The sequence below is a fragment of the Urocitellus parryii genome, chromosome 3, assembly GCF_045843805.1.
Source record: "Urocitellus parryii isolate mUroPar1 chromosome 3, mUroPar1.hap1, whole genome shotgun sequence".
NCBI lineage: Eukaryota > Metazoa > Chordata > Mammalia > Rodentia > Sciuridae > Urocitellus > Urocitellus parryii.
In genome coordinates, this window is record NC_135533.1 from 56,194,161 (window position 1) to 56,210,206 (window position 16,046).

The following is a 16,046-nucleotide window of genomic DNA, read 5'->3' on the forward strand; positions in this document are numbered from 1 at the left end:
TCTCCTCTATGGGGAAGGAGATTAGACTAGTGGACTTTTAAGACCCAGTTCTAACCTTTAGTGATTGTAAGTTCCTCATTTCCTAATTTCCTGGCTTCAAATATTGTTCATAGTACACCAACATTTCCTGACTTCCTGAGAGGCAGCTGGGCCTATGCCCAAGGTCCCATTCCTCAAGTAGCCATTGGCCCTGACCTTGGCAATCATCTGGCCTCTCTGGCCTCCTTTGGACAATAAACTGTGAGGAGGGTGGAGATACAGGGGGCTGCTTCCTGCCTGTCTTACAAGGGGTTGTAAAGGCCTCTAATTTTACAGAGGATGAATTCTCCCAAGAAAGATACTGCCCAAGTAAAATATCTTCATACCTGTGCTGTTCACTACACAGCACATACCTGTGTTGTTGCTACAACATGCAGGAGTTATAAGGATGAGCAGAGAAGGAGCAGGTATAAGCATGTCTTATATTTATGGTAATGGAATGGAGAGAGACCTTAGAAGCCACTGAGGGACCCACTTTGTTTATAATTGAGCTATGGAAACCAAGAAAGAAACCAAGAAAAGTTGCATGGTGAACTCAAGGCCATAAGGCTACCCTGTGGGTGACTGGAGCTGGAGCCTTCATCTCCACAGGGATGACTTCTGGGAATTAAACATGTATGCAAGGTCTACTAATATCAGTAGAGAAAGATTTACCCCATAAAGTTATTCTTTGTGAACACTGACCAGGCACAAATATCAAACCATTAGATGATCTTCGAAAAGCTACCCCCACGCCTCCCAATTACAATTTCATCAGAAGATTAGAATCAATCTGTGCTTTGAGAAAGCCTGGCAGCCAATTGGTAAGAAAGAGCACACAGAAACTCCAACCCCCCTCCCCTCCCACAGACCACAGTGGTTAGGTTTTGTCCCCCAGGTTAGGTGTCTGGAAAGAGCAACTAGAAATATCTTGCCAAGGTGAAAAGCCTGAGGAGCTCTGGGCTGGAGGGAGAATGTGATCCTCAATCTTTGCTTCTCACCTTTCTCCTTATCACATTCAATCCAGATTTACAGATTTGTCAAATCTGGTTCTTCCCATCAGGACATCCATTATAATTTCATTTCTTCAATCAACACCTACTCATTGAGCCAGGCATACTGGTGTACACACTCCTGTAATCTCAGTGACTGGAGGCTGAGGCAGAAGGATCCCAAATTAGAGGCCAGCCTCAGTAACTCAGTGAGGCCCTGAGCAACTTAGCAAGACTCATCTCAAAATAAAAAAAAATGAAAAGGGATGGGGGTATAGCTAGTGGTAAAGTACCCCTGGGTTCAATCCCCAGTACCCAAAACAAACAAACAAAACCCCCACATATTCATGGAGCACTAATTTTATATGGGGCACAAGAGAGTCAGAGAGGACTTAGAGTTTCAGGACCATTGTCGTTTGGGAGTTTGGGATTCTTATGTGTAAGTGTGCATTTTTCTGAGGTCCTTAACTTTCTCAAATCTGTAACCCTAAAACAGCTAAGGACCACCATAGTGGGTGCACACTAGAACTTGATTTCATACACCTGCTGTCCAGGTCAGTGTCTTCATCCTGCCTACTGAGTTGGGTTGGCAGGGCTGGCAGAGCATCTCTGGGGCATCTCCGGGGCATCTCTGCCCAGAGCTCTCCTATTTCCTACAGAACCTCAGGCAGCAGTCCACCCCACATCTGTAGATTCTGCCTCAAGTGTTAACATCCTCCAGTGTCCTTGAACTTCAGTTGACCCTGAAGAGGCCACCACTAGGGTATGTCAACAGACTGTCCATGTGTCCCAGGAAGGGACAGATGCTGGGCCGCTTTCTGGCTCTCAAAGACCTTTCATTCAGTCCTGCAGGGCTCTGTGACTTTCATGTCCTACAGAAGGTCAGTTGGAGAATCTCCCATTTTTTCTGAAAGTCTTTCCCTACCTACTGCCCTGGGCAACCTGAGACCTCTAAGAAGGCTGTCTGGGGATCACATAGGCTATTGATTGTCCCCCTGTGTCAGGTAATACAGCCATCACACTGCTACTCCTATGGAAGTGTTTGACAGGAGGATGGTAATGGCTCCCAAGAGAACCTCAGGGTCTGCTTAGCACATGCCATTGAATACAGAATTCCAGAATGTACTCCTTGATAGTGGGTGGGGTAGGAGCCAACGTCAGGGTGAGCTGTCGTCAGAACTAAGCTTAGGGGCTGCGGATCCCACCAGGAAAGCTCCACTTTGTGCCCCTTGTGTCCAGGAGTGTGTGCGAGCACGGGAGACCAGCATGGGAGATGCTGTGCTGAGTTCTGTCCTTTCTCCCCCTATAGAGAGAAGACACGGTTCAATGTGTAGACCTTCTTCCTCTCCAGCGTCTCCAGCCTCCAACCCCAGGACATCACTAGCACAGGTGAAAACGAAAGCCTGTCTCAGCGGCCATAACTCTGCCAGCAGCACCTCAAAGCCATTCAAAACGCCCAAAGACAATCTACTTACCTCCAGCAGCAGACAGCACACAGTCTTTTCTGCAAAAGGATCAAGGGATAAACCATGGTGAGTGTCGGGTACTGGCAGCCAGCAGCTGTCTGCCCTCACTGCCTGTCCCTGTCACCATGGGAAACAGTGTTTACTCTCTGGCTTTGTTCCTGCCTCATGTCTAAGGAATCTGGGGGACTGAGGAGGGAACCCAGAATAATGGCATGAGAAACCTAAATTCCAAAGGGAATGGGGAACCTTTAAAAGTGCCCGTGCCCCACGGGGAAATTTTTCTTCTCTTGAAAGCTTAGCCAAGTTGTGTCTAAAGCAAAGGGTAACAGGGAAATATTCCTCAGTTATATGGTTACCTCTCAATTTTCCACCCCAGTGAAGAGAAGCACTGGTATGAGCAAATCAAAAGCACAGGCAGTCTGCCCATCATGGGGAGAGGCCCCGGTCCTGCCCCAGCCCCAGAGGCAGGCTTCAGGCCAACCCTTCAATGGGGAGGGAGAGCACCAGTTACAGGTAACTGAGAAAAATCAGAAGAGGCTTTCCATTCAGTTATTCATCACGGTCTTTACCAAAAAGTTCTGCTTCCCTGTGAAATGGACAGATAGGAAACCAAACTGAAAAGGAGGAGGAGAGGAGTCTCAGAGCCATGTGGAGAGCGCCCAGGCCTGGCTTATTACAGCCCCCGCCAGCCTCAGCCTCCAGGCCTCACCATGGCAAAGAAGGGGCAGCCTGGAGTCTGCCTAATTTACATCTTTAAAGAGAAACAGTGTTCCTTTAATTAATGATAGTTAATTACACTTCATACCTAAGAAAGCTGTGGAATAAAATCATCCATCAATGGGTCTGTCGCTGTACGCTAAAAATTGTGATGACTTAGTAAAAGAGCTAATTATGCCAGATCGATGAAGGAGCCTCTTGTGATAGCCTGGAGAGGTTAGATGGGGCTGTGGAGGAGGGAGTCATCTGCCATCTCACCGGGCCTCACTGACTGGCTTTGCTTTCTGTGCCTTGTTGGGTCTGCGTCCTGTCCTGTGGGAGGATGCAGCTGATCAGGGAAGACCCAGCCTGAGAGTAACAGCCTGTGAGCTCTGGCCAGCATGCAGGCAGAGCAGGTCTCCAGTCCCGGAAGAGCTGAGTTTTCGTCCAGGCTGCATGTCCCCATGTAAGCATAAGCTCCAGAGTCACTGCCTGTGTACAAATCTCAGCGAGATGACTTTGGGCAAGTCATTTGATCTTGTGCCTCCGTGTCCTCACCTGAAAAATGGGGCTTTCCCTCATGAGACTGTGGTGAAGACAAAAGTGAGCTGAGTTTGATAAAGCAGCAAGCACAACATCTGGATGAGAGTACATGTTCAGGACATCTTTAAGGATAACGTTATCATTTTCATTAATCATACATGCCAAAGGACAGAGCTCCCATAACTTGGGAGCTGCAGTCTGCCTAATAAGTGAGGGAAATGCCTCTTCAGAGTCACAGTAAGATGAAAACAGAGAATGATAAAAATAATAATAATAATAATTTATTTGAAGCTGGTGGTGTACCCCAGTGGTACAACATTTGCCTAGCATGTGCAAGACCTTGGATTCAGTCCCCCAGCACTGAAAAAAAAAAAAATTATGCAAAGCCCAGAAATGAGCTGAGAGAAGTAAACTCAGGAAGCTGGGCAAGGGGCTTACAAGTGAGCAGGAGATATGGCCGGCTCATAGATGATCATAAAATGAATTTGCCTTGGGGGTCCCATGGCGCTCAAAAGCATTCTCCCAGGAGGCGGACCTCAGGGAGATCTGTAGGGTTAGATCACTCCCCACCTGCGATGGAGACTCGTGGCACTTCACACACCTTAGGACCTGCATTGGCAAGGCACCTCCAGCTAGGACCAGAAGGAGGCGTGACTGAGTCTGAAGGAGCCAGCTGATCCCAGAGATGGCAAGGAGGGAAATGGCTCTAAATGAAAACAGCCTTCAGAGCTAGGGTGGAGGAGAAAGCCAACGGCCACTGATGTCACTCCAGGCAGGTGAACGGGAGTGAAGACAGCTGGGGGTGGGGGAGTGAAGACAGCTCAGCGGGGTGCACCAGCAAAGAGGCCGAAGGCCACCTTGGTCTTCTAGCTGGCCTCATGCCCGTCTGCCTGCTGTCATCCTTCCACTTGCTGTAGCCAGGAGCGTAAGTCAGGAAGAGACGGGGTCCCCAAGGCTGGGAAGATGCAGCCTTGGGGACTGCAGCTTGGAGCTCATAGGGTCCAAACTGAGTTCTGAGAGGCCTCCCTAGAATAGAGTATGAGAAGATGGGCACTGAGCTAGGGACGGGAAAGTGAGTTCAAGCCCAGCCTCTGCCACTCACTTTCTGTACGTCCTTGAACAAGTCACTTAATGGCTGTGAGTCTCATTGTACCAAGTATACAATGGACTGATGATCTTCACGCCCTAATGACTTCTTCAGTTGATTAATTATCCCAGTGCAGTGCAAAACCTGTACAACTGTATACAGCAGCCTTGGGAATACAAAGTTAAATAAGTTGAATAAGACAGATGCTATCAAAGGGAATCTGCAAGAAGCGACATAAGCTGACATAGAGTGTAATGTGATAAGGGCTCTGATATTGGTAGCCCAGAAGAAGGACATCCAACCCATGCTGAGTACTCAAAAAGTTTCTCTGAAGAGGTTGCACTTCAGCTTAATTTGAAGGACAAGTACACATGCTCCTCAGCTTATGATGGGGTTATGTAATTTTCAATTCACAATGGTAAGTTGAAAATACCATAATATACCTAACCTGCTGACTATCTTAGCTGGACCACTCACTTATAATTAGCCTATAGTCAGACAAAGTCCTCTAATACAAAGCCTATTTTATATGCTAACCCTGTGATCACAGGGCTGACTGGGGGCTGCAGCCCACTGCCACTGCCCACTGTCACAAGAGAATATCATACTCACATGGCTAGCCTGGAAAAAGATCAAAATTCAAAGTACATTTTCTGAGCCGGGGATGTAGTTCAGTAGTAGAGCACACGCCTAACATGTATCAGGCTCTGGGTTCCATTCCCCAGCACCACAAAAAAACAAGTTACAGTTTCTACTAAATGCTTATGATTTTCACACCATCATAAAGTGAAAAAAATCACAAGTCAAGCCAGGTGCTGTGGTACACACTTTTAATCCCAGCTACTTAGGAGTCTGAGGCAGGAAGTTCTTAGGTTCAAGACCAGTCTGGGCAACTTAGTGAGACCCTTAGCAACTTACTGAGACCCTGTCTTAAAATAAAAGACAAAAACGCTTGAGATATATAGCTCAGTGGTAAAGCGCCCCTTATCCACAGTACCAAAAATAAACAAATAAATCAATCATGAATCAAATCATCAAAAGCCCAACATGTCTATAGTAAGGAGCTTAAAAAGTAAAATGGGATTTGAATGGTAATCTGTGGTTATCTGAATGGTAATTTTATGTTATCTATTTCTCCATAATTAAAAAATGAAAGTGGGTGCTGGGACACATGCCTGTAATCCCAGCGGCTCAGGTGGCTGAGGCAGGAAAATTGCAAATTCAAAGCCAGCCTCAGCAATAGTGAGGCGCTAAGCAAACCAGTGAGACCCTGTCTCTAAAGAAAATACAGAATAGGGCTGCAGATGTGACTAAGTGACCAAGTGCCCTGAATTCAATCCCTGGTACCAAAAAATATTAAGACAGTGGGAAAGTTGAGCCGGGCAACACAGTGGTGCTCATCTGTAACCTCAGCAACTGGGGCTGAGGCAGGAGATGTCAAGTTCCAGGCCAGCCTGGACAACTTAGTGAAACCCTGTCTCAAAAAATAAAAAATAAAGAGGAGGCCGGATGTGGTGGTGCATGCCTATAATCCCAGCAGTTTGGGAGGCTGGGGTAGGAGGACTGCTAGTTCAAAGCCAGCCTCAGCAATTTAACAAGGCCCCAAGCAACTTAGCAAGACCCTTCTCTAAATAACATGTGAAAAGGGCTGGAGATGTGGCTCAGTGGTAAAGCACCCCTGGGTTCAATCCCCAGTAACACCAAAAAAAAAAAAAAAAAAAAAAAGAGAGAGAGAAGGAAAGATGAGCCAGGCAAAGGGAACAGAAGGTGGGAGAGTGTTTGCCCTTGGGGAGAGGCAGGATGTGAAGCCAAGTGGGTGGGCTTCAATTCAAAGTTTCATTGTCCGAGGTCAATTCAGGAATTCAGACTTCACCTGAAGCCTGCACGGAGCTGTTAAAGGGGCCGTTTTCAGCTGTGGTAAGATCAGTGGCTTCAGGGCAACTCAGGAAGTGGCAAGAACAGTGAGGATATTGTTGCATAATCCAAGTGATGGCAGCCAGGCCCGAGGCAGGAGTGATGAGCCACTGGGAGAAGCAGCAAGGAGGAACCGTCACAGGATTTGGAGGTTGGTTATATGTAGGACTGGAATATAAGGAAGAGTTGTGGACGATGTTGAGGTTCTTGGCTTGGACAACTAAGTGACTGGTCCTGCCTCCTCCTCAAGAGAAGGCTGATAAGGGCCAGAGTGAGAAGGCTGATAAGGGCCAGAGTCTAGGGAGGAAAGGAGAGATGAGTTCAGCTGGAGAGCTGGTGGACTGTGAATTATTTAATTAATTCCTACTAGGAGACATCCAGTGGGCATGGATCCAGATGTTTGAATCCAGAGGTCAGGAGAGAGGTCCTGGTGGAATCCAGATTTCAGAGTCCTGTGCAGAAAGGGGGGTTGAAGCCATGGATGCAGGTGGGGCCTCCCAGAAGATATGTGGCATGAAAAGAGCAGGCCATAGGCAGGGCCCTGGGAAACAGGACGAGGGGAAGGAGAGCCCAAGGCTGTAGGGCCAACTAAGCCTAGTGGTTTTAGTTTGTCTGCTTTTAGTAATAGACCAAACCCAGGGATGCTCTATCCATGACCTACATCCCAATAATAATAATAATAATAATTATTATTATTATTATTAATATTAATAATAATTATTATATTTATTATTATTATTATATCATTATTTTTTTTAAAGAGAGAGAATTTTTTAATTTATTTTTTAGTTTTTGGTGGACATAACGTCTTTATTTTATGTTTATGTGGTGCTGAGGATCAAACCCAGCACCCCGCACATGCCAGGTGAGCACGCTACTGCTTGAGCCACATCCCCAGCCATTATTATTATTATTATTATTATTATTATTATTATTATTGCTATTATTATATTTCAAGACAGGGTCTCACTAAATTGCCAAGGCTGGTCTCAAACTTGTGACCCTCCTGCTTCCACTTCCATAGTAACTGGGATTGTGGGAGTGCACCACTGCTCCTGGTCCTTGTGTTCTTTCCATAGTGTCCTGCTGCTTCTTTCCTGGCCAAAATCTTCACCATTCTTATTATGCATTTCACTGTCCACCTCCAGCAACGTGATCGGCTGTCATCCTCTTTTCAGGCCCCAAAGCACATAGTTTTTGCCTCACCTGTGACACCCTCTGTGGCCTGCCATAGATTTAATATCTTCATGCTGCTCCTGCTCAGCGGTAGCTGCAGGGTCTGCCATGTGTTAGCTTCTCACCAGCTGAGCAAACATGGTGCCCTTGTTGGTTTTGATGTTGGTGGGGGGTTTTTTTTGTTTGTTTGTTTGTTACTTTGAACTTCTTTTTTTTTCTTTTTGCAATGTGGGGATTGAACCAGCATCTCACACCTGCTAGGCCAGCGCCCTAGTGCCATTGAGCCACATCCCTGTCCATCAACTCTTGCTGAAATGAAAGTAACAGATCTCACCATTGAAGGGGATTGTAAGATTTTCTGGAGATGTTGAGCCTTTTGTCTAGCAGTGTTGAGATGAGCACGGCCCATGGAAATATAATACATGCCCCCTGTGTAACTGAACATTTTCTAGCAGCCACGTTCAAAAAAAGTGAAAAGAAACAGGTGAAATTAAATTTTTAACAATATATTTTCTTCCCCCTAACAGTAGTTTACATTCTTTTTTTTTTTTTTTTTTTTTTTTTGGTACCAGGGATTGAACTCAGGGGCACTCAACCATGGAGCCACATCTCCAGCCTTTTTTGTATTTTATTTAGAGACAGGGTTTCACTGAGTTGCTTAGGGCCTCGCTAAGTTGCTGAGGCTGGCTTTGAACTCGCAATCCTCTTGCCTCAGCTTCCCAAACTACTGGGATTACAGGTGTACATCATCATGCCCAGCTACATTCCTTTTTTTTTTTTTCCATTCTGTTTTTGAAATCCTGTATGTATTTTACCCTTACAGCACATCTCAATTTGGACACTAAATTGTCATCAGAAATATTTGCTTCCTTGTTAGATTTCATAAAAACTAGAGATTGTAAAATAGATTCACATATGCAAGTTGTTCCAAACATCCTTAAACATTTCCTAATAATAGAACCCCATTATCTCTTTTTAAATTGTAATGAATTAAATTTAGAATTCTGTTCCTCCCTCGTCCATGGCAGCCACAATGTAAGTGCCCAGTAGCCACAAGTGGCTGGTGGCTGCTGTCTCTGACACCACAGATCTTAACCTGTATCCGGGGAATCCTAGGTGGGTCTCTCCATTTCTTGGGTTCAGAGATAAATTAACTGGACTCCTCGGGGCTCTCACGAAGTGGTAAGAACTCTCACTCCCTTCCTGCATTATTAGCCTGTAGTAGGAACAGATCTGAAAAAATCCAATTCCTTTTCATCGCTCCAGTTGAGCTCCATATTGATCCTTACAAGCCAAGAAAGCATAAGCAGTGCCTGCCCACGTGGGCTCTGTGGCCTTTATGTGCCATTTAACAACAGGCGTGGGGCACCTTTTCCAAGTAGCTCAAGTTCACGTGGACAGCAGTAAAAGCACCACCCCTGAGGTCAGGCTGACCTCCTGGAATTCTTGCCCAGGTTAAATAGTCTGTGTTTCCTTTCCTTCTCCCTTTTGTATCTGGATTGGGTTAAAAAATAACTCTGCATGAGAAGAAAGGGGAAAACAGAGAAGGTATCTCCATGTTACCAGATTTATCCCCTGTGAACTGCCTGACTACTGTCGAAGGTCACCCAGCACCCAGGTTCTAATAGCCCCTCTCTCCACTAGTTCTGCCCCTTCAGGGGACCACTCCCAAGGGAACCAGAGGCCAGAGAGTCCCTGGCCAGAATAAACACAGTCCATAAGGACAGAGGGAGATGGATAAGATGATTGGGTCCCCATGTGAAAGTCAAGAAGGCATCATGGGGCCTGTTGCAGTGGCATGACCTGTAGTTCCACTTAGGAGTTGGAGGCAAGAGGATCGCTTGAGCCCAGGAGTTTGAGTCCCTCCTGGGCGACCTAGCAAGACCTGTTTCAAAAAGGTGGGAGGGAAAGTGGGAGAGAGGGTGGGAGGAGGGAGGGAGGGAGGAAATTAAATAAAATCGTGGCTGTTTGGCTCTTTTGAGCCGCAATAAGCATTTCAGCCTCTGCTTACGAGTTCCCACTCCGCTTGGGACCAGGCCCTGGCACAGGGAACCTTTCCCAGCTGCTGTCACTTCCCACCCTGGCCGAGCATGCTGAGCTCATGGGGAACTCCAACCCACTGAGGTAGGCAGATGTGGACAGGAGGCAGGGAGCAGGTAGGAGGAGGTTTTCTTCCCCTGGATGGCTTGTTGCCTTCTCTTTGGGCCTTATCAACCCGCACATGTGTGTTGAATGCTAAATATGCTCAGCTATTAAAAATGCAGGAGAAGAGCCGGCTGCTCCAGAAGGAAAATGAGCCAAAGCAAAAGAAAAATCAGCAGGCTCCCTGGACTCCACGTGCCTGCCCTCCAGCACAGTGGGGGAGGGCCGCCTCTCCCCAGGTAGACAGGGCTCTTCTCACAATGCTTAGAAATGCAAGGTGGGTCTTCCAGCTGTGAAATGGGCTGGGGAGCCCAGGTACCCTGGAAGTCTTTCCAGAGCTTTGAGGAGAGGGAAATGATAACGGAGGGCTGGTGCTGGTGAACTGAAGGCAGAACCCGGCTTAGGATTGATGGCTCCCAGAAAACATGGGAGGTCACCTCAGGGGTTCCAGTCAGGCTGTGAAATCCATGGAGCCTCCAACAGACCCTACCACTCTGGCCTCCCTAGATTCTCCAGCAGGATTCCTGCAGCCACCTCCGCCTGGCCTCCTCCTCCAGTCCACCCTTCCTGCTCCACCCTGATTGTTTATCTTTAGAATGGAAATCTAGCCCCTTCGTCAAGAACTGCAGGGGGGAAGGTAGAAAGGCCAGGTGGGCCAGAGCGGATGAAAGGTAGGTAGGCCAGAATATTCAAGCACAGGGTGGGGAGATAAGGTCCCTTCCTGGACGGGAACTTAAACATTAAGTGCTTTGTTAGATGCTGTGCACACACACAAAGGTCTGCAGATGAGCAAAGATAAGGACAATGGACAGCTCCTTGGGAGTCAACTCCAGTGACCTCCTGAAGTCACTGAAGTGCTCAGAAAGAGAATGGGGCCTCCGGAGGGAATAATAAGACGAGGACAGCTGGGAAAGGGGAAAATGGCATGAGAGAAATAAGGTTATGGGCCACAAGGATGGGTAGCCATGACCTTTCATGGCTGCATAGCACTTTATAATTTTCAGACACTTTTATAGCCCTGATCCCATCTACTACCCTGTGAGGAAGTTAAGAAAACAGAGGCCCAAAGAAATGAAGTGTCTGGTCCAAGTCCAGTAGCAGAGCTAGACCCCATCCCTGGTCTCTGACTTCCAGGGCTGCATGTAGAGCACCACTCCTAGAGTGACCTGAGATTGAGCCCCATGTCTGCCTTCATTTCACTGAATGACCTGGGTGAGTTTTCTATGTCTCAACTGTAAAATTGAGGTGGAGATTAAACATGGTATTCCATGTGAGAGCATGACCTACCGACCAGCACACTCGGACACTCAGCGGGGGCCACTATGAACTCACGCCTTTCCTTTGTCATTCTCTGTCTCTTGCCAAGAAAGAGAAAGGGCTGCAGGCTGGTCCTCCTCTAAAGCATTTGTTCTTCCCAAGCACTGGTGGAGAACCAGTCCCTTTATTAAGATGTTATATGATTTAATCTTTGCCGAGAACATTAATTTTTGCATCCAACATTTATTGACCCTTTCCTAAATGCTAGATGTTGTATATGCTGCTGGGACAGAGTTCCTATCCTTGGGTAGCTCTCAGTCTGGTCAATGTAGGTAGCTGTAGAAATAAAACCTCTCCATTGAACATGGTAAGTGCAGCAAAAACACCTGAGAAGGGACAGCTAGCATGAGAGAAGGCTGTATTTCCTCAGGATGTGGACAGATGGAGGGGATGTTCACAAGAGAGGGGAGGGCACCAAGCACATACCCCAGTGCACAGAACTAGGCCCCTGCATCTGGTCCCGGGATCCAAGAGAAGTCGAGCAGGGATGTAGGAGAACATGACTGGACAGGAGAGGTGGAGTAGGCCAGGCTGTGAAGGTTGACCTCCCCGACCTTTAATGGTCACCTTTGCACTGGTGGCTGAGTGCAAGACAGCTGTGTATGGTGGCAAACGCCTGTAATCCCAGCGGCTCAGGAGGCTGAGGCACGAGGATCCCAAGTTCAAAGCCAGCCTTGGCAACTCAGCAAGACCGTGTCTCTAATAAAATACAGAAAGGGGTTGGGGATGTGGCTCAGTGATTAAGTGCCCCTGGGTTCAATCCCTGGTACCAGAAACAAAACAAAACAAACAAACAAAAAAACATAAACATTGGTAGTGGAATTTTCTTTTCATTCTTTTTGCAGTGCTGGGGATTGAACCCAAGACCTTGCATGTGCTAGACAAGCACCCTACAACTAATGGTGGGAATTTTGAACAAGGGTCAGGCAAGCCATGCTAAGACTTTCACTGGTAATGCAGAAAAATGCAGACAGGGGTCTTTTTTTTTCTTTTCTTTTTCTTTTTTGATAATACTAAACCCAGGGGTGCTCTACCACTGAGTCACATCCCTGGCCCTTTTTATTTTGAGACAGGGTCTCACCAAGTTGCTGAAGCTGTCCTTGAACTGACAATCCTCCTGCTACAACCAAGCATATTGCTGGGATTACAGACATGGGCCAGCATGCCAGCTCTGTATTTCTTTTTTTATGGATACATTATAATTATACACAATAGTGGGATTCATTGTGATAGATTCATATATGCCCACATCATAATCTTGTCAATTTCATTGCCCAGTACCTCCACCCTGTTCCCTCTTCTCCTCCCTCCTCCCACCCCATCCTCTACTCTATTGGTCTTGCTTCTATTTTTATCACAAATTGGGTTTTTCCCCCTTTTTTCTCTCTAGCTTCTACATGAGAGAAAATATAGGACCCTTGACTTTCTGAGTCTGACTTATTTCACTCAACATGATGTATTTTGTTATTTAATATAAAAAGAATTTCCTAAAGCTGGGGGCGCTTCCTGTAATTTCAGCAACTCAAGAGGCTGAGGCAGGAGGATCACAAGTTTTAGGCCAGTCCGGCAACTGAGCAAAACCCTGTCTCAAAATAAAAAATAAAAAAGACTGGGAAATGTAGCTCAGTGGTGGAGTACTTCTGGGTTCAATCCCTAGTACTAAAAAAATAAAAATGAATAATAATTTTTAAAATAATTTATTTAGTTTGCTGTAGGACAATATGAAGACGAAACTCTTGAATGTCTTTTTAAATAATGTGCTTTTTTTCTGGATAAAAGTGGTTTAGGTGCAGGGCTGCCTAATGGGGAATGGATTTTAATTGTGAAGAGGGAAAAAATTGAGTGAGTGTTACACCTGGGAAAGGGAGTACTCCTGGGACCGTTCCTCTCTGATGGAAATGAGAGCAGCTGGTGTCAGGCTCCCTGGCAGAGGCTGGGGCACTGAAGACAGCCAGAGAGACTCTGTCCTTGACTCTTTTCCCAACATGCTCATAGGACTTTTCAAAGGCAAAAGCCTGGGGATGGGGGCTCAGGGTCTCTGCTCAGGTGCTGCTCCCAGCGTACCTTGGCAGGGGGATGAAGATGGTCTGTAAGTCCCTATCTCTCCATGTCACTAATCTCTCCCTTGGCTCCAGGGTTTGAGAGTGACAGTAAGGACTCTGGCCCTGCTAGGCTATTGGCAGGCCCTGCAGAAGGGCAGCTTGTTGCTGCAACAGTGGGAGCCAATGACCTCTGGTGGCTGCAGAGGGGAGCGCGCCCAGTTGCTGCTCCGGAGTGTGGCCTGTCCTGGTCCAATGCTGGGGACGAGGGCACTCAGGGATCTGTCCCACTCTGTACCAGCACACTTTGCAGAATCTACCTGCCTCCTGATCCCTACCTTCTCACATCTGTCCTTCAAAGGCGCTGATATCATTTCTGCACTGTTGTGAATTTCAGTGCCCATTCATGTGAAGTGTGCAGCTCAGTCATGAGGGAAGACCCTGAGCAGCAGCTGTTGTTTTGGTCTAGGGCTGTCGTTAAACCTTTCCTGACCTTGAGACCACACCACTACAAGCACAGTTGGTCTCAAAGGCAGACTGTGCAGCATCGTAGGCCCTCCTGAATCAGGACTCCATTCTCCTTCTTCTTTACCTTCTCCAGGTTGCTGGGTTTTCCACAGTCCTGGTGCACTAGGACTCCCCAGGAACATCAGGACATTTATCACTTCTTGTTCTCCAGTGTGTGTGGAGACAATCTTCTGAGCTCTGTGCCTTGGGAAGCCCTAACAGCAGAAAACTAGGAGAGACTAACAGACCAGCAGAGAGGCTGGTGCTTCGGCCTCCTCCTTCCTCTGGAGCAGCCAGGTGCAAGTGTAGTCATTCCTCTGGGTGATGTCCCAGAGTGACAGAGGCCCCTGTGGCCTACCATGCTGCAGGAGACAATACATTTGTATGAGAGGAGGCTGGCTATCCCACCTACTCTCCTTCCAGATGTGCTTTAGTCACTTAGCTCAGGCTTGGCAGTGCTAGTAATGGATCATCAGGTAGGACTGTGGAGCTGGCTGAAGAGTCCTGGAAAGAGGTCATCAGGTCTGGAAAGACCTCCTTCCCCATTCTCTTCTCCTCTTCATTGCACCTCCAGAAGTCCTGTTCTATGGGTGAGTGGAGGCCACCTGCCCGTCAACTGTCACTGCCTCCTCCCACCTTGTCCATCTTTGTGGGTCAGAAAAGATAAAGAATACAAGAGGTTTCTGATGGCCTTTCTTCCCAGAAGTACACACCAAAAGTATCAGGGACAGTGGGGAAAGTGAATGGTGTGACCCTGTGTCTTCTATTGGTCTCACTACATTTTGTTGAGGTTCTGCTGTGTGCCTGGCACTGTGCCAAGCTCTTCATGTCTGTTACCTCATGTAATCTCTTCAATTATCATTACCTTCATTTTATTGATCAGGAAACAGAGGCACAGAACCATGAAGGCCTGAGGCACCACTTGTGTGGGCTCTGTGCTATATGAGAGACCACCCCACCAAAGAAGGAAGGAGGAGCCAAAGCCAGTACACACCCTATCTGCCAGCTGCTGCTCCTTTTTCTTGTTCTCACAGAAGTTCTATGGGCTTGCTGAGGTCCTAAAGCCAGGAAGTCACATGCTCTCTTACCATAATGCTTCCAGCAATAGATAAGACAGGATTCAAATGTAGTTTTGTCTGATTTCTCTTTTTTCAGAGGGAGAGGACTAGGGATAGAACCCAAGGGCACTTTACCACTGAGCCATATCCCCAGCCCTTTTTATTTTTTATTTTGAGACAGGGTCTCACAAGTTGCTTTGGGCCTTGCTATGTTGCTGAGGCTGGTCTCAAACTTGTAATCCTCCTGCTTCAGCCTCCCAGGCTGCTGGGATTACAGGCATGCATCACTGCGCTGGGCAATTTCTCTAATTTCAAAACCTGTGCTAACTCTTGTCCTAATCTCTTTTGCAACACCCTCCACAGTAAGTGAATTTTCTAGAACTTTGACAAGTTGCTGACCCTCAATTCAGCCTAACTTGTCCTCCGAGATTTTTATTTCATTCATTTATGGCCATTTTTACAATTTGTCAAAGTCAGCTTGTTCATCACCCACCCACATGTACACACACAGAGACACACACATACATGCCTAACTTGTCTAAGCAGGAAACTCCACATCATTCTTCTCAGCAGCTAATCACCTCTGCTGGGTGAGGAAGGAAACCTTGACCCATTATTGTCATTGAAGATGCTGCATGCTGTACCCTTCCAGGCCAACGGTGGGTGCCGGCCAAGCTCCCCTTGGTATGAGAATGAGAGAACCTGGCCACCAAACTCCTACCCCTCCTTCCCCCCCTCACCCCTACACCCCACTCCCCCACCCTGCCTCTGCCACTATGACCACTCACCCCACTAGCTGTGCAGTCTGACCACATTTCCCCAGTTTACTGAGGTTGTGTTTTGCGGGAGAGAATCCAAAATGTGCAAAGGTCAAGAGAGATTATACACTGTGCTTCCTCTCTCACCACCAGGCCTGACACTTAGCCACAGAATAATAAATTAGCCTAGTAGATTTTCTTATTTACGGGCCCTGTGGTTGCTAAAGGTATTTACAAATAGGGTTTCTGAAAGTTTTCCCAGTATTTTACCAGATATAAAAATGTGTGTTTAAAAAAAAATATATATATATATATATATATATATCTCCCATT

The 16,046-nt window shown here is 47.0% G+C and overlaps 1 protein-coding gene across 5 annotated transcripts in view; it reads left to right on the plus strand.

Annotated features, from left to right (window-relative positions):
* Atxn7l1 (ataxin 7 like 1) overlaps positions 1-16,046 on the plus strand; it is a 235,206-nt gene that overhangs the window by 180,300 nt on the left and 38,860 nt on the right. For all 5 annotated transcript variants that reach the window (XM_077795967.1, XM_026395772.2, XM_026395773.2 and 2 more), the window contains exon 4: positions 2,320-2,542. In XM_077795967.1, the coding sequence (XP_077652093.1) occupies positions 2,320-2,542 (223 nt within the window). The remainder of the gene's footprint in view (positions 1-2,319; positions 2,543-16,046) is intronic.